The 19,812-nt window shown below is 28.8% G+C and overlaps 1 protein-coding gene across 1 annotated transcript; it reads left to right on the top strand.

The window, feature by feature from the left end:
- The first annotated feature begins 344 nt into the window (after positions 1-344).
- Positions 345-14,876, top strand: LOC124820827 (cationic amino acid transporter 2, vacuolar-like). The gene is made up of 14 exons (XM_088112442.1): positions 345-868; positions 1,311-1,512; positions 2,123-2,207; positions 2,461-2,601; positions 2,899-3,017; positions 3,112-3,208; positions 5,266-5,438; positions 6,716-6,782; positions 10,908-11,066; positions 11,190-11,454; positions 12,095-12,200; positions 12,481-12,593; positions 13,185-13,260; positions 14,454-14,876. The coding sequence occupies exons 1-14, from the start codon at positions 712-714 to the stop codon at positions 14,581-14,583; spliced, it is 1,890 nt and encodes a 629-aa protein (XP_087968568.1). The 5' UTR covers positions 345-711; the 3' UTR covers positions 14,584-14,876.
- The last annotated feature ends 4,936 nt before the right edge of the window (positions 14,877-19,812 follow it).

The following is a 19,812-nucleotide window of genomic DNA, read 5'->3' as shown; positions in this document are numbered from 1 at the left end:
TCACATTATTTGTGAAAAAAAAAATATTTTTTTATAAAAATATCCATAACTACCTCTAATTCTTATATTTATAATACATATTTTCCCCGTATGTGTAAATAGATATATCTTTATTAGAGTTTTGTTAGTTGTTTTTTTTATATATACACGTATTATGGATATGTGGAACAGTTCAATCATAGTTTTAATGGTGTTTGTGGAAATCAAATCAGTGTTATCTTCTCCTTGATTTGTATCTCTTTTGTTTACTGTTTTTTACATGTGTTTTTCTTGCATAATTGAAAAAAAAGCATAAATGGAAAAACATAAAAGCCATATAACAGAAAAGTCAAATTGTAATCTTAAATAAGACGATAATAGTTCGAACATGGTAGCTGAGGAAAATACGATGCTTGCAATTCTCAAACAAGCAATTATTCAAATCATCTCACCAACAATTTGCAGAGAAAGAAAACTAAGAAGCTTTCAACCATAAGCCACCGTCCCTGATTACCCCTTAGAACAACTCATCCATGGCACCACAGTAAGGAAAAAGGAGAATCGAATTTTCTCTTTTTCTCTCTTTCCCTCACTCAACCACCATAACAAAACTGTTGAACCAAAGTCCCGAATAAACTCATTTTCCAACTGAAAGAATCTTTCTCTGATATACTAAACATCATTGTCTGGTTTGTTGAACCAAAAAATAAGGTAAAGAAAAGAAAAGCTGTGATGGGGATTTGGGCTGATTCAAAAGGGGGTGGTGGAAACGGAGGAAAGAATCCATGGAGTTTTGTAACCAGGAGGAAAAGGGTGGATTCTGCAGTTGAGAGCAATTCCCACGGTCAACTTGCCAAGGAGTTAACCGTGCCACATCTCATGGCAATTGGTAGTTCAAAACCTTTTCTTCTCTTCTCTTTCTTTCTGGTGTTTTATTTTATTTTCAATCACTTTTTTCATCTGGGTATGGATGTGACAAGATTTTAGATTGACGATCTTTCATATTCTGAGAAATTGGTTCTTTTGGGGGTGCCAGATACCCAAAAACCTTAAAGTTGCAGCTGAAATCAGACTTTCCAACAGTTTTTCATAACTTGCGGCTGTGGATCCGCTCATGTCTTAGTTTCAAGATTCGAGTTTCAACTTCACAATTCCAGAATTTTAGTGTTTTCTTTTTTAACTCTGGCTGAGTGCTTTTTTCACAGAAAAAGAGAGTATAAATGAACAGTTTTTTTCAATATTTTAATCTTCCAATACAGATATGCTATTGTTATTTAATTTGGCCATAAACTGCTCTTGCAATATTTAATTTCTTTGGCGGTTTGACTCAGGTGTTGGTGCAACAATTGGTGCTGGTGTTTATGTGCTGGTTGGAACTGTGGCTCGAGAACACTCTGGACCTGCTTTGCCACTCTCTTTTCTGGTGGCTGGTTTTGCTGCTGCGCTTTCTGCTCTTTGCTATGCAGAGTTGGCTAGCCGTTGTCCTTCTGCTGGAAGTGCATATCACTACTCATACATATGTGTTGGAGAAGGGTATTCATTAAGTCACCTTATTAGTGGTTTTGTCTTCCTATTTATTTCCTTGGACCTTCCAATACACTCACTAAGAAGAATATTGGAGAATTCTCCATGCTCCCTTGCAGAAAAATAAATGAGTCCTGAACTAAGTGAGAGGGTTTCTAGTTTATCTATAACTTAGTTTTAAATTATAAAACAATTTATTGATTTTTCTCCTAAAAATGTTTTTGAAAAAGCTTGTTCAATTCAAACATCTCCTAGACATATTGAAGATTGAGAAGTGACTTTAGTCATTATGATAATGGGTTGGCTTATGATAAAACTGTTTTTCTGAAATACTCAAGGGGGTTTGATACTGTCCAGTGAAATCTCAACCGTTTAATATAGAATAAGAGGGATAAAATTTGAGTTATAAACAAGAAAGGAAAAATAAGGATGTGTTTTTGTTCTGTTTTTAATATTGAACATGGAGCATTCTAGTTAGAATTGATATTGTCTAAGCTCTTGTGACATGTGTTCTTCTATACACAGAACTTGAGATAGTTTAAGGTTCTAAAGTTACATGATTGCCGATTGAGGGTCTAGTGTATGTTGATTAATAGAGAATGATTACTTTGTTTTGAAGAGTTGCTTGGTTGATTGGTTGGGCCTTGATATTGGAATACACAATTGGTGGAGCTGCAGTTGCTCGTGGCATAACGCCCAATTTGGTATGGTGTTGTTTCATCTTTGTGTTCAGTATTTGTTTCTTTAAGAGGGTGTTGATTATACCATTTGTTTCACTTTTAACCTTTTAAAAAAATTATGTTACAATTTATGTTTTTGAGTGACTCAGTGCACATGAATAAGGCTTTTGTTATGAGATATTAGTTCAAATAGTATTTTCTCTTGATGATTTCTTTGTAATGGTGTATGAATCATGTGAAGCAATTGTTGATTCAAAGTGGGTATTTCTCTGATTAGGCTGCACTTATTGGAGGAATGGAAAATTTGCCAAGCTTTCTGTCGTGGCATAGCATTCCTGGGACTAATATCGTTGTTGACCCGTGTTCAGCAATTGTAGTATTCATTGTAACTGGACTTCTTTGTGCTGGGATCAGAGAGGTATATTTCCACCTAAAAGATCTCCAATAGTTTAGGAGTGTGGCTGAATGATAATATAAACACATTTCTTTATTGAAAAATATACTTTTGACACACATAATTCTTTTACATTCATTTTACATTACCCTCCTTACTTTTTACTTTCTTCTTTTTCAAAAAACTACAAAATTTTACTCTTTTAAAACTATTTTACAGATGTGTTAAATGAATGCCAGTGTGTGTGATATTACTCTTACTCTTTCTTTCTTACCAAAACTTTTCTTTTAAATTGAATAAATGAATGATTGATGTATGCAGAGCACAGTGGTGCAAAGTGTAGTGACAACAGTGAACATATTTGCATTGATTTTTGTCATAATTGGTGGAGGTTACTTAGGGTTCAAATCTGGATGGGTTGGATATCAGCTTCCCACAGGGTATACTATAAATAAATAGAACCATGATTTTCATTTCCTTTGATCTATTCTAGTTACTGAATTAGTGATGAATAAATTGGTGTTGATTTAATAGGTACTTTCCCTTTGGGGTAGATGGGATGCTAGCTGGTTCTGCAACGGTGTTTTTCGCATATATAGGTTTCGATGCGGTTGCAAGCACAGCTGAAGAGGTATAATTTTGTTGTTAGTCTGTATGTAGTTCTATCACTGTAAAACTTACAAAGTGTTTGATATAAAATGATTTTAATGGGGTTGGAAAAATAGGTTAGTTATGCTTTTAATGGAGTACGAAAAGTGGGTTAGTTATGTTTGGTTCTTACTTTTATTTTTAAAAACTAACATTTGCTAAAATAAGATTATACAATCTAAAATACAAAAGTATTTTGTTATGTATAATCCAAAATATAAATTTTGTATTTCATATATTACATTTCAAAATGTGCGTTTTGGAATTTAAAATGAAAAATCTAAACTAAAGGTAAAAGTGGAATTTTCAAATGTATGGGGTGCAGCTTGAAACTGTAGAGGTGCAACAAGAAGCTATCAAAAGTGGAAAGCTAAAATAAAAATTTTACTGAATTTATTTTATCTTTTTTTATTAAATTATTTAATTTGGTAATAAATGACATATTTTAATAAATATAACGAATTTTTTCATTTCTAAAAAGGCTATGTGAATACTTCATGAAATACTTTTCACCCATAAAAAAACTCAGTCATTCTTAAAAAATTTATTATTTCAAGAATCATAATTCTAAAAAAGGAAATTTCTACCAAACGTTGTCTTAAGTTAAAACGTATGACATGAATGTTGCTGAAATTTGTGTCAAGGTTCTGAATATGAATAAAACATAAGAGATTTTATTAAGAACATTTTCAATGCATGAATTGTTATCGATTTGTTTGAATGAATTTTTAGTAAGGTTGTACTTCATTTGAAGTTTGATTGTTTTTATTATTATTTTTCTCTATATAAGCATTTAACAAGTTGTTTAGAATAGTTTCATCCACACATTTCAATAATAATGTTAAATTTAACAATATTTTGTTTATTGTTTAAGATTGATTTAAGACTGGTTATGTAAGCATTATCGTATCATAGACTTCAATAAAAAAAAAATATCATTGAACACTTATTTTTAAATGAATGATAATTATAAAAGAGTGGCACAAGTGTTTGATAAAATTCTAAAAGTGTTTGATAAAATTCTAAAACTACCTTTTGCAGTTCAGAAAGTCCTAACATTTTGTGATTTATCGGATTCTGAAATTTGACGAAGGATTTTTCATCTTTTTTATTAGATTTTGAAATCCGATAAAAGAAAAATATAACTCCTAAGGCTGTTTTTAGAAATTAGAGATGCATGATTGAATGTTCAGAAGGGTGGAATAGTCGTGTTCGGATAGTCTTTATTTTTAGACAAACTTAATTTTTATTGTTCAATTTCTTAAACATGGTAAACTTACATTTTAAATAATTTAATTAAAGGTTATGTATGTTTATAATCCTTAAATTTTGACATAAAATTATAATTTATTTTAAATTTTAAAATAAACAGATATATTCTTCTTAATTTAATAGTATTAAATTTTTTGATGTGTCGTGTTTCAGGTTGGTATTTGAGTTGTACATCATTTCACATTATCTAACTTAAATGTTAGTCAGAAACACCATTTAACACATAGAAAAAGTTAATGTTGTTAAGTTAAGAAGACTATATTTATTTATTTTTAAAATTCAAGAACCAAAATGTCTCAATAAAAAAGAATTATAATTTTGCATCCAAAACTACAAGTTTAATCCTTTAATTAAACAATTAAACATCTAAAATATAATATTATTTATTACTATCAAAATTCTAAATATTTTGAGCAAATTTTTCAAAATTAAACTTGTTTCAATCAATGTGATGTTTATTTACTTTTATCTGTTCCTTAACTTCTTTAAATCAACATTCCATTTACACATACCAAAATTCTTTCTTTTACCGTACAAATGATTTATTATTCAAAATAGCAGTTCATATCTTCATAATCTTAAACAATGGACATATATATTTCTCTTCTAAAATGATTTCCAAAGTAGTACTTATACTTGATTAAGAAACTCAGTCTCTTTCCACTTGTTGAAGTTACTCTAAATATTATCTAAATGTTTATTGTTATCAAAGCATAATTGTTACTTTATTCATTATTACATCTTTAATAAATGCTTAATTATGAACAGGTGAAAAATCCTCAAAGAGATTTGCCACTTGGAATTGGTGCTTCTTTGTTTCTATGTTGTGGATTGTACATGTTGGTATCCATTGTTATAGTGGGTTTAGTGCCTTATTATGCTATCAATGCTGACACCCCAATATCATCAGCATTTGCAGACAATGGAATGCAATGGGCAGCGTAAGTATTTCAAGTTTAAGCAACACTCAACATGATTATGAGATTTTTTCATCTAGCACCTATGCTGATAAAATTTTTCCTAAAAAAAAAGAAAAAAGGAGTGTTCCTTGAATAGGTGACTCAACCCCATTCAATCATATTTAATTGAATTAGGTTGGATTTCATTTACTATTAATCTCAATCCAATTTAAATTAACCCACTCTTATATGAATTAGGTCATATTGTTGGATACCAGAGATAAAACCAATTTAAAATATATAAATGTGTGCAATTCTCATCTTACAAGTCGGTTTTGTAAGATTGAATTAGACTTAAAGTTTATTTATTAATATTTAGTCTTACATTCAACATATATATACATTGACATGAAGGGGTGACGTAGGTTTAAAGTTCAATTTTTAACGCATATATTTAGTGTAGGTGATTCAAGAGTCACTTTTATGTTAGTATAATGAATAAATTAGTTTGATCCAACTTATTATATCATAATTTATTATCTTACTTGAAGTCTTAAATTAATTTTTATAAATGTTATATTATATTTTTAATTAGATGGATATTTAAAAATTATAATTATTAATAAAAAAATTATTTTGAAATCTTGATCCAATTAACTCCATCTAACCCCTTTCATAGAGAGTTGTTGGATTGAGTTTCACATGAAAAAAATATAGAAACTTAATCTAATCCAACTTAATAATATTTTGGTGGATTAGATTAAATAGTAAATTTGTTTCAAATCCTATCTAACTATCACACTCATACCTAAAAAACACTTTTATTCTTATTTACCACAACAACACATTCTTATTTTTATTTACCCCAATAATACCATTTACTATTTAAAATTTACTTTTTCTTTTCAAGAAACCAAATGCTGACAATTATTTTGATTATGCTCGATTGGAGAAAAAGGTCAGACTTTTTTTTAGAAATTAAATTATGTCATTTTTGTTAGCTATTGTGATGAATAATTTTTATTAGCATACGTGTTTCTTGAAAAATATATATATATATATATATATATATATATATATATATATATATATATATATATATATATAATATGTATATGTTTTATTTTTTAGTAGAAGAAAAATGGAGACAAAATATAGATGTGATGAGAGATAAAACTGAAATTGTTTAGCTTATTTGAAATATAATAGAATTAGACGGTCTCATAAAAGTAAATTTATGTAATTAGAAAACATTATAGTAACGATTTTAAAATATATAATTGTATCATTTCACACGTTTTTGAAATTGTGGTTTGCAGGTATGTTATAAACGCTGGGGCTTTCACAGCTTTATGTGCATCTTTATTGGGAGCAATATTACCTCAGGTAAACAAGTTTATTTATGTTTGTATTAACAGTGACATAAAATATCCATTATCTGAGATTTTTTTAATTAATTTTAATTTTATTATTTTTCTTGTAAAATAATATTATTATATAGGAATGGTAAAAAAATCGTAGGACCCATTTAGTTTCATCTTTCAAAAATAAGTAGGTAGGACTAACCCACAAATTGAAAATTTTAATTTATTCTGTCAAATTATTTTAATTTATTTATAGATGTAAATATTAAAAATATATTTAATAATATAAATGTTTTAAAATTTTAATTAATAATCCATCACATCTATACTTTTATTTCGATATCTTAATAAAAAATTCAACCTCAATTTTCAAAATGCATTTTCCCTTACTATTTATTAGATGAAAATGACCTATTATCAAGTTGTCGGTAACAAAAAGTTAAAAGTATCCACGTGGGATCGCACTATAGGCAACAAAACTCAGTTTGTTAGGCAGAGTGGTCCCACATTTATATGATTGGAGAAAACTGAATATTTGAAAAATAAAAAGATTCTTTCTATATATTACATTATGTAAATTGACAAAATAAATATTTTTTAAAATTCTGAAGTTAATAAGATATAATTTTTTATTTTTTGACTTTTCTAAAATTGAAAATAGTTGCATTTAATCTATACTATTATATGATTTCTTCTTCAGTTGGATCTTTTACTTTCCTCTTCATTCTCTTTCTCTTCGCCATTATTTTTTTTCTCTCTGACCACTTTTTTTATAAGATTTTGAATGTCTGAGTTGGCTTGATTATTATCCTTTTGCATTTTTAATGAAAAAAATTGGAATAACAAAACACCCAGATACAAATTTATCCATAACTCTGCTAGAACGTAATTGGTTAGGTTCGTATTTTTCTATATAAATATGTTCATGTTGTCATATCTCACCTGCTAAGAGGTGGTGGTGTGTTGGTATACCTGTTTTCGTTTTTTTTTTCAAATTAAAAGTAAAAATAAAATAATTTAAAAAATTAAAGTTTTTATATTATATTACTGAAAATATATAAATTCAAAATAAAATTATATTTAAATTATTAACTCTGGTAAGAAATGGATTTAAACTTAATTTAACCTTAACAAAACAAACTTATAAGGTGAAGTTTGCACTCACTTATATATTAAAACAAGGCTTTACAAAGACCAACTGTCAAAATGTAAATCTATTTTCTAACTCAACAATCTAATATAGGAAACACACAATATAGAAGAACAATCATCTTCACTACAGTAATCCTTTGAGACCCTTCTCAAAGTACCAAGAACCCCACGTTCTTCTTCCTGACAACACGCACAGGGAAACAACAATCCTTTAATTGCAAAACAAAGTCTAATCAGTAAAGAATACACCTTAATTGTAGAGAAAAAGATCAGTCAGTAAACGTTCATATTTGTCCTTCAAGAATCCTTAAAGAACATCAACTTCTTAGTATCTTGATTCTTGGAGCAATTAAGCACACCTGCAAATACTTTCTAAACTCTCTCATATCATATATGAAAATTCTCAAATGATCAAAGTCTTTAAAATCTTGCGTAACGTGTCATTATATAGATTTTCTCATATCAGACACACTTTAATCGATTACGAAAATAATGTAATCGATTACGCTTATAATAGAGTTATATCAGGATTACATTAAAACAACTTTAATTGATTAAGCAATTGATGTAATCGATTGCATGTTAACAGTAAGTCAAAACATTTAAAAATATGATCGTTATTACAGTTAGACTTAGCTTGAAAATAGTTTTCAAAGTATACCAGACTTAACTGTAATCGGTTAAGTTATACACTTATACATTTTTGAAAACTTTTTCTTCTCAAACACATCACTGCACATTTCAAATAGGTGTATGCAAAGTCACAAGTTTTAATCGATTATATATTTAATGTAATCGGTTAAAACTTTGTTGTTTGCTACAATTTTAAGTATAAGCTATCTGATGAACGTAATTGATTACTAAACCAGTGTAATCGATTACTTCCTACATATATGTACAGTGCAAGTGGTTTTAAGATATGAAAACATGAGAATGCATACAATGGATGTAAACACAATTATGATCATATTAAGTATGCAAACCAATCATGTAGCAACATATGTTCAAAAACATTTAAGAAATATTTATGTTGTTTGTCATGAAAACATATATGTGTTGTCATCATCAAATTTTGTTACCATGGAAACATGTATATGTTGTCATCATAAAAAACCAAACACATAAGTGATTGGATTTAACATTTATAATGCTCCCCTTATAACCAACTATCTTCATAACTATATCAATCATTTCAACTACACACACATATATCAATTCAGATTTGAAATTTAGAATAGTTTTATAAACAAATATATAGTTTCCCTTACCTATTGAGAATTCTAACCGTTCTACTAGACCAAAATTACTCCTCCAGCTTAGGGAACTCAATTATGTACCTATATACCACAGAAACACGATCAGGGTATGTGGTTAGAACCACTGATCAACAAGAAACATACAAGAAGACTGAGAAGGCACATGCTACAAAGTTGTTCACATGCATGAAAAGAAACGTGCAACTCAAGAAAAAGTAAAAGCTAACTTACTCTTTTTAAGAAACTGATCGGAGGTCAAGGGAGACCTTGCTGCCATGATAACAAAGGTACTTCTTGATCTTCAAAAGGATAACCCAGGAGTTATAACTAAAATAGAGAAAGAAGAGAATACTCGATGAATGAGTTCTAGAGAGATAGTAGGTATTCTAAGTAATAAGACCTTTTAACCGAATTTCTATTTTACCTTTGGTTTTATTTTGTTATTAAAATAACACGGTCTCATTATTTAAAACATTTTATCAACTCCTAAAACTTTATTTCTAGTTTCTTACACCTCATGATGACGATTCTTGCTGTAGTGACTCTCCTAGTGGCGTCGCTTGTGGTGACGCCTCTTGTCGTGGTGCCTCTTGTTGCCTCGCTCAACAATGAGGGAGAAGAAGTTGACATGCCTCGTGACTGCGACACCTCTTTTGGTGGCAACTAGCACGACATCAACGTTCCTAAGGTGGCAGACCTTGAAGGTAGTCTTGTGCATATGAAAGATAGGAGATCATTTCTCCCTACATCTCCAGATTTTTTTAAAATTCCAAATTATCTTCTACAATTCAAAAAACCTTACACTCTTATCTTTTTTCTTCAACGAATTTCAAAGTTCGTTGAATTTTTTTTCTTTAACAGATTTCGAAATTCATTAAAGGATTTTTCCAAGGCTTCAATGAATTTCAAAATCCATTTTGAATTTTTTTTCTCTAACGAATTTCAAAATTTTTTGAAGGATTTTTTCTTCAACAAATTTCAAAATTCGTTAAATAATTTTTCAAAAGCTTCAACGGATTTCGAAGTCTCTTGAAGGATTTTTCCTCCAATGAATTTTGAAATCTGTTGAAAGATTTTTTCTTCAATAGATTTTGAAATCCCTTAAAGAAAAACGTAATCTCAAATTATTTTTGAATATTATTTAAATATTATTGAAGGACAAAAAAGAAAAGAATAAATGTAGGGAGCAATGTGTGGTGGTGGAGGGAGTAACTTTCATAAATTTTAGCCCATTTGTTTAAAACATTTTAAAATCCAATAAGTAATTGGTAACTTCCACTAAAGTCATTGCACCCTTGAAACAAAGTCACTAGAGTTACTGTTCCAACCAAGAAAAAAAAACTCTAAAATCTGTCAAAATATTCATGAACAATTCAAGATAAATCATCTCTCCGATACGTGATACAATTTACGATTCAACTACCTTAGTATTAAACTGTACTAAAATTTGAGGTAGGAATGAATTGTAATTGGGTGTTAAAAGTTTAGGAGTTAAAGCATGTTTAACCTTAAAATAACCAATAGAAAAACTGATGTTAAAACCTCATTAACATATGCCTACACTTAAAATGTTTGGGCAGCATAAGAACAAGATGGTGTAAGTTCAATTCAAATAGATGATAGTGTTCCAATTACTGTGATTGTGCATTGGAGTTATCATAGCTTTCCCCTTTTTTTCTTGAAGTTTTCTTTCTGTGAGGGAAAATTATGAATGTGTTTTGTTGTTTAATGTGTCTCAGCCAAGAATATTGATGGCTATGGCCAGGGATGGGTTGCTGCCTCCTTTTTTTTCTGACATAAACAGCCATAGCCAGGTTCCTGTCAAGAGCACAATAGTTACTGGCCTTGTTGCTGCACTCTTGGCTTTTTTAATGGAAGTTTCTGAATTGGCTGGAATGGTAAGTCTACTTTTGCAACATAAAGGAATGAAAAACTTAAAAAAAAAAAATTAAAATTTAAGAATATTTAGAAAGTATTTTAAATAAAAAAATATAATAAAATTTGAAATTTGGCTGGTGTAGGTGAGTGTTGGTACACTTCTTGCATTCACAGTGGTGGCAATATCAGTGTTAATACTGAGATATATCCCACCAAATGAAATTCCATTGGCTCCTTCTGTCATGGAACCCTTTGTTTCAGCATCAACAGGGTATACTTGGAGCAGGTTGGAAGCAAATGAAGATACAAAGGCTCATGCTGGTACTTCTCACACCACAATACCTCCAACTGTTAAAGAGGATGTACCAAATGATCCTCTTATTGCTAAAGATACTATCATAGCCAAATGTAAGTCAAATTCTATCTACCATCATACAAATTCTCCACATATTTATGTCAAATTGCTTGAAATAAGGAACAATATTCTCAAGATACTTTTTTCTTAATTAATATAAAAAGAAAGAATTAAATTTTTTTTTTCAAATTATTATAAAAATGTGTTGCGTTTTTAAACTAAATTTTAATGAAGTTAATTCATGTACTTTATCAAAGTAAAGTAATGTAAAACATCTTTTTCAACGAATTGTAAATGGAGATTATATTATACTTTACTATAAAACTCTATTTGCCACATGAAAAACATTATGCATGTTGTTTGTTACCATTTACTGAAAATGATATTTTACTAACTACCTAGGAATGAAACACTTTTTTTAGAGTAATTTAAAATTAAAATCTATATTTAATTCCTATAAAAAATATTGAGTTTTTTTTTATTCTAATAACTTGTTTTTGCAACAAAATCAATGCTTCTTAAGTAACTTGCACTAGGAGACTGATATTATAATTTTGAGTAATGATAGAGTGATATAAATAAATATAAAAAAATTATGTGTGTTAAATTATATACTTTTATAATTTTTTTTTCTTTTGACTTTCCTTTGACATCTACAGTTTTTCTCCTTGCTCGTATTTGTTTGTGATGCAGATGTACATGAAGGTAATAGGAGAAAACTTATTGGATGGGCAATAGCAGTCACATGCTTGGGGGTGTTTATCCTCACATTTGCAGCTTCAAATAACACTATAATCAGGTTGGTTTTAAATGTTTCAGTTTTCATGCACATGTAGGTCTGAAATTGTTAGGAGTCCTACGACGACTAAAAATTAGACAAATTTATAGTATACAAGTAGATGTAAACTTCATTTTATAAACTAGTTTTGTGAGGTTGAGTTAAGCTTAAAATCTATTCTTAACAAAAATCACTAGTTAAGTTGGGTTTATTTGAGTAACCTTCTTTTGCAAACTCTTTTAGCCTAAGACAAAAAGTAAACTACAATATTTTGTAAGCATTTCATGTTTTGTATTAGCAGTTCTATTCGTTTTGCACTATGTGGAGTTGGTGGCACTCTTCTTCTGTCTGGTTTTGTCTTCCTAAACTTCATGGATCAAGATGATGCAAGGCACAACTTTGGCCATTCTGGAGGTATGGTTAACAATATAAGCATCTCACGGTAATAAACTTTAGGTCTTGTGTGAGTTATTATCTTGTTCCTATGCAACTAACCTATATGTCTATGGATTTTCAGGAATGCAAGAATATATTTAAACTTAACTTTCAACTGTATTACAGAAAAATAAGTTATCATAAATATTTATCACGATTCTAGTTGGTCTCACATTATAAATGAATGAATTTGAAAAGGAGTATATAGGAAGGAAGATTCACACATCTATTAATACTATCTTGAGGTTTTCTTATATTATCTCTTGATTTTTTTTATATGGAATTCTTGTAGTTTATTAGTGTCCAATTTTTCTGACGTTTCCATTATGAAAAACCAAACCGTAAGGAAGTGTATGGAATTCAAAAGAAAAAGGCAATACAAGAGAAAAAGGCAACCCAAAAGACTAGTCATTAATAATTTATCTTAGAACTCTTAATAGAAAGTTGTAGGAAGTTTCTATTGGAAGAAATCTATTTAATGAATGTCTACTTTGAATTAAAATAAAAAAAAAATGATTTTTTTTAACATTTTTATTTAGTTAGCTAACATGTGTTGTGGTCCATTTTCAGGTTTCATTTGCCCATTTGTGCCTTTGTTGCCGATAGCTTGCATTCTTATCAACTCCTATTTACTAATTAATCTTGGGTAAGTATTTTATTTAGTTATGGAAATACGCATAACTTTTTCTTTAAATTGTTTAAAATTTAATGTTATTAAAATACTAAATTGCCCAAACTTTATCATTTAGTGTGAATTAGTTTACCCAACTTTCATCATAGAAGATGTTACCAATATAGAATACACTTTTAATAATGATTAAAAGTTCTATTTAACGGGTTCAAAATCCATCGTTCTTACAAGTGTAGTTAAAAAATAGAGTTTTTAACAATGTTATGAATCATTGTTAAAAGTAGTTTTTCACGATTACATTTGCAACTATTGTTGTATGTGCAAGAAAATCCACGAAGATTATAGATTTAATCGTCGTTGTATGTACACACCTGACCAATTAAAAACTCATTTAGGTGGTTTTCTAATAACAAATATTGACCTAACCTTCCTATGCCTATTTTCTAAAACTAAAAATGCTTTCAAGATTTACCCTAAACCTACATTATTTCATAATTCCAAGACCAAAATGGACAAACTATAATAGATAATAGAATGTTCCAAAACTCTTTAATATATATATATATATATATCGATTTATAGGATCGAGGTTAAGTGTGTTTATACAAATAATCTCCAAATTCTAGGCTTAAGTTAAAGTCTCAGTCTTCAGTCCTCTCTCTCCCATGTTCGGGTCTGATTAGGTGAGGCTGATGCTATAGGCAGAAAACACTCCAATACTAAAGTTAATATTTGTCATAATATTATGATAATAAATGCGTAGTAAAAGTAATCAACTATCTGGATATCAAACCTATATTTATAGACTTTGGGATGTGCTTCTGATTAGTGTCAGCCCAATTTTATGATTAACTTGATTATTCTTATTGTTAATCTTGTTTGTGATTCGATCGTCTGACAGACAAAACATTTCGCATTGAATCAAGGAGTGTTGACTGATCGGTCTGTGACTGATCGAATAGTCATATGTACAAAATATATATATATATATAATAGTTTAAGAAAAATCAGAGTCAACTAATTTCAACTGAAATTATTACAAATCTAGGCTTATTCAAAGTCATTCATTGATGTAATTCTTTGAATGTGGATGGATGTATCAACCAAAAAAGTGTTGGAAAAACCTTGTTAATTAAAACTTGTTAAACAACATAGAATTGAAGCTGGGTTTTTGAGAGTTATATAATTGTTTTGTATTGTTGTTCCAGGGCTGCTACTTGGGCACGTGTTTCTATATGGCTGGCAATAGGAATTGTTGTTTATGTATTTTATGGCCGAAGCCATAGCACTCTGAAAGAAGCAGTTTATGTGCCAGCAACTCAAGTGGCTGATACTTAGTCTCCAGCAGCTTCAAATGGACCTTGCCTGCAACTATAACACTGCTCATTTACTAGGTGATTCAGTCACTAGGTATTTGTTACCACAGGCATGTACATATTGTATGAAAAACAAAATTATTAGGAGATACAATCCTTCAATTTAAAAGGTAAATTACGATCAAATAATATATATATATATACACATGTAATATTAAATTATTAAAATTTAATCTTACATTAAAAAGATGTTGTATTTGTTAAATTTTTTTTTTCATTATAAAGCTTGTATAGAAATGTGACTTTTGTGTTGGATGGCTCGAATTGAAGCTCAAGTTTTACTTTAGTTGGACTGAGTGGATGTCACATCACAATGGATGTGTTATAGTTAAAAGTGTTCGTGATTACTGATTGGAAAATGTTTTTTAACAATTTTTTTATCAATTTCTTATAACAATGTAATAACAATGTAATAGTTTGTGATTTGTTTGTTTCAAATATACGAATCAATGAAATAGTGACATATGGTCTATTGTCAAAAAGTTATTAACATATTATAGTTCTTACTAATTATATAATTTTTATAAATAATTTTCTTTTATATATTTTAATTTTTTAGTCTCTTGTCTAATAAGATGGAAAGAGATTAGAAAAAGTTTGGTATAGATTTTATATTAGGAGATAAAAGGTAAAATTTATTTATCTATAAAGATAAAATTAGTAATTTAATTTTGAGTATATAAATACAATGAGAAATTTGATGTTACATTTGCTTCAATAGTTCCAAAATAAGCTCTTTTCTTTGACATAGAATTCATATTATTTAGACTTCATTGTAAAAAAATGAATATTGTAGAACTGGTCACTAGTTATCAATAATTATGTGATAAAAAATAAAAAATAAAAATTGAATTATAAATTTTAGCAAAAAAATTTTAGATTGAAAGTTTTAGTAAAAAAATTGAAATTTATAAATTTTAACAAGAAAAAGAAATTTAGAATTTATAATGCAATTGACTTAACTTTATCTAACCTAAGAATGGAATGAGTTAGATTGAGTCTAAATAAAAATAATGGAAAAACTCAACTCAACATTATTTTTCTTATTTTTTATTGGAAAAATTAAATGGTTAATTATATAGAAAAATTACTATAATATATTTAAATATTTTAATAAAACTTTTTAGAAAATTTTTAGCTAAATATATTTTGAAATTTTTACTCTTTTATATAAAATTTATGTTATACATTGCTATCAACCATGGTATGTCAACTACGTTAATATCCAACATTCATTTATTATTTTCCATCACAAACATATAATTAAAAAGAAAAGAAAAAGTACAAAGAGACCAAACAACTCGTTCAAAAAATACATAACAAACTCCTTAAAAAGGTATTAAATAATTCAAAATATAAGAAGTTGACACATATTATAAAACAATTTAAACTAATAATGAGTCGAAGAGAGCTAAGCCACTTGAATTTTGAGTGTGTTTTTTGAGTTTAATTATGGTTATTGTTCTTAAATATGTTTGTTGAGAAAAAACCATCTAAAGGAATTGTATTGTCTAACCATCCATGTTTTGAAGTTTATCAAACAATATTTAACAATACTGATAACATATACAAAAGCATAATATTGAATGAAATATTTGTCTATAAGACATATCTAGTGTATTAAACAAGATAATCATGTAGAATGCAATGCTTGAAGTAAATTTTGCCTAAATAAAACAATGTCTAATAATAGAAACATAATCTATGCAAACCACTAGAAGAAAAATGCTTACTACCTATAGAAAAAATTCGTAGATAAGACTAAAATTTCATAGGTAATATAATGTTACCTACGGATTATCTACAGACAAAAATCTGTAGGTAAAACAATTGTAGGTAGCTATGGATAAATCCATAGATAATTACATACAGATTTATCCGTAAGTAATTACATATTGATTTATCCGTGAATAATTACATATAGATAAATATGTAGTTAATTACATTTAGATAAATTCGTAGTTAATTATATACAGATTTATCCTTATATCATTACTTGTGGATAAATCTATATATAATTACTACGAATTTATCTATATATAACTCCTTTGATAAGATTGATCTTTCTTAATAGTTATATGATTAATATAAAATATTACACATTAAAATTTCTAATAAAGTTTTACATAACTACAACAAGGATACAAATGTAAGCAAATTATAATATATAATTATGCTTAAAACAAACAATTAAAATATGAAAATTTTATTAGATTGCTCGATAAATAAAAATCATAAAAACAAATACAACTCTTATTCTTTATCAAACTTTTAAACAAATACATTAGTTACAAAAAATAATAAACATCTAACAATGTGTTACCTATTCAACAACTATAATTTTAATATATACTCGTAAACAAACTTAAGAATTTGAATTGGCACTATGCTAGAACCATTTACAGTGAAAGAGATAAAGGATTTTTTAAACTCAACCAACTCCAATGTCATGCAGGTAGCTACAAAAATTATAATAATAAATTGTGCTTAGTGCTATTAACCATGAATACACATTTGATTCAGGCATCATTGCAAAAAAAGCTTTTGACGTCTGTTATTTTGGACATTCAACATCCAACCTAACCCCGACTTCATATTGGGAGACGTCAATTTGACATTGGATTCCTCATTGAATGAGAAAATGGACATCGGACCACCTGTAAACCAACGTTGAGTTGCATTAAGCGCGCCTCTACCTTGCTGAACGAGAAAATCCTAGGGTGAGTCACTGGAAGCATTTAGACATCATATGTGCACTAATAGACCTCACTTGATGTTAGTTTTGACACTAACCGACATCCAACTTGTTTTTTCTTTAAATAAATTTGTTTTTACAATAAAACTACACCTAAAATATAGAAAATGATCCCATCACATCACAAAATTATACATATTATGTGTTTGAAGTGATTATACTACTAAACAATCTAAAAAGAAATCCAAAACTTAAACTATCAAAATTAAGTTAATTAATGTATTCAACAATAATAAAATTGTTCCTAAAGGGATGGCCATGGGTCCTAAGTCCATCTTTGCAGAAGATAAGCTACTCACTCTTGTCGTATCTTCTTAATCGTGTTCTCTGATATATGTGATGTATTCTTGAAGTGTTGCAAAATTAAGTCAAATTTGTTATGTTTGCATACAAATGTTCAAAGCTGAATTTGATTTATAATGTATGTGGTTACCCTAAAATGACAAACTAAATAGTCACACATGTGTGTGGTTTCCATTTCTCGTTTAAGGGTATGTGGTTTCCATTTTCAACTATATCCTACATGTCGATATGACAAGATTCAAGGAATGCAATCATTCTTTGTTTGCAATAATTAAATTTCTCTCCCTTAAAAAGACGAGGGTGGTTAAGTGCATAACCTTTGTTTTCCATCTACATGTAGGATCTTGTCCTCACATCCTATTAAGAACTAACCCTTAAGGTTAGCTCTAATACCAATTGAAACACAGGAAACACTAGAAAGGGGGTTGAATATTGTTTTGAAAACTTTTCACAAATAGTGTTTAATACTACTTTGCAAGGGTTAGACGGGCTACAACAATAGTTAAAAACTTAGGTTTAAAGAAAGCGTTGAATGGAAAACTTGCTTAAACATAAAGGCAGTAAAGTATACTTTGATTTTATATTTGTTCGCTCCAAATTGAGTTACGTCCATTTTTCCCTTAAAATCCTTTAAAGGGTTCCAATAAAAACGAGTTTAACCACTCTTGGTTTACAAACTAATCAAACTAGTTAGACGAGTTTCACCACTCTTGGTATCAACACTAGATATATTGTCTAGAACATTTAACTCTAGTGAGTTAAACTTTACAATTGTTTGAATTCACTTCTTAATCTAATACAACAAAGTGTTTTTGAAATATTACAAGACAGAAGATTACTCTCATAGAGAGGATATAAAACCAATACAATGAACTTTTAAAAACTTGTAAAAAGATCTTTTCGAAGATGAGTCTTAAGAGCTTAAAGAAAGATGCAGAAAACGTATATATATAATTTTGATAGCAAAAGTTATTCTTACTCTTCATGCAAACTCCTTTATATAGACGTCATCGAAAAATATTTGTTACTCAAAGCTTTTGACTTTCTTATAGGGATGTCGCCTTTAAGGTAAAGTTAGAAGCTATGTTGCATGGTAGAGCAACTATGTTGATCGTACAAAAAGAGTAGGCAGAAAACATGTATGAGACATTCTTTGAATATCCTCTTATCTTTTAACGTTGTTCTGATTCTAAGCAAGTTTTTTGATAATGTTGATAATCTACACAGGAAAAGAGATCACAACAAAACAAACAAAAGAGTACTAGAACATACATGCATTAAAGCGTTAGACGACCTAGGCGTTTAGGCATGATATGTGTACTATCGTTTAGCGCTTATCTATTTTGAGTAACTTCTAAAGCGTTTAGGATATATATCATTTAGTATTGGGTTATATGTATCTTAGACTGTCTAACTTTTTATTAGACACTTTCACGATTAGACATTCTATTATGAACTCTATAGTGTTTTGTGTTTATCAGGCATACGTTAAACGCTCTTATGTTATTATATGCTCTTGTATCGTTTAAGCACTTAAAGAGTAGCGTTTAGTGCTTTCAATAAAATTTCCTAGACAATTAAGCACTATTTCTTTTTAGACATTATGTTAAACTTCAAAATAAAGTTTGCTTAGACAATCTTGTCTTAACAAACCTTTTGGAAGTGCAAGGAAAAACCTCTTTAATTCCATTTGACAATAACTAAGCCTTGTTCATTAATGTCACAACTCCATATAAAAATTCTAACCCATTTATCCACCTCTTTAAGAAGAATTCTAAAAACTATAGAAAATGACACCAACAATAACAAAATTTATCAGTTAGATTCCCATAATAGTTAGAGGAAGTTTTAAGCAGAGGAATATCTACGTATGCAATCTCAGAAAATGCTTCCTATGGTTGGTCCCTAAGGTTATTCTTCTCCTTCTCATGTTTTGTATTTTTGCAAAACTAATCAGTGCACTCTCGATAGTCTTATGAATTTTCTTCCATATTAAAGTAATGACTCTTAGCAAAATTAGGCCATTGACTAGAAGCCAAACCATAAGATGGAAGAAAATCATGAGGGTGCATTAAGAAATGCCCATAACTCAATGAAAGCCACTTCAAAATTATACAATTTAAAAAGAAAAAT

Source organism: Vigna umbellata, chromosome 4 (assembly GCF_029865625.1).
Source record: "Vigna umbellata cultivar VRB3 chromosome 4, Vumbellata_1.0, whole genome shotgun sequence".
Classification (NCBI taxonomy): domain Eukaryota; kingdom Viridiplantae; phylum Streptophyta; class Magnoliopsida; order Fabales; family Fabaceae; genus Vigna; species Vigna umbellata.
Note: the sequence above shows the minus strand (reverse complement) of the source record. Positions and strands in the feature narration are given on the sequence as shown.

Excerpts from the sequence above, each read along its gene's own strand:
- LOC124820827 (XM_088112442.1), top strand. The coding sequence starts at position 712 with ATGGGGATTTGGGCTGATTCAAAAGGGGGTGGTGGAAACGGAGGAAAG. Across the intron at positions 2,602-2,898 it reads TTTGTGCTGGGATCAGAGAG|AGCACAGTGGTGCAAAGTGT; the intron begins GTATATTTCCAC and ends TGATGTATGCAG. Across the intron at positions 12,594-13,184 it reads CAACTTTGGCCATTCTGGAG|GTTTCATTTGCCCATTTGTG; the intron begins GTATGGTTAACA and ends GTCCATTTTCAG.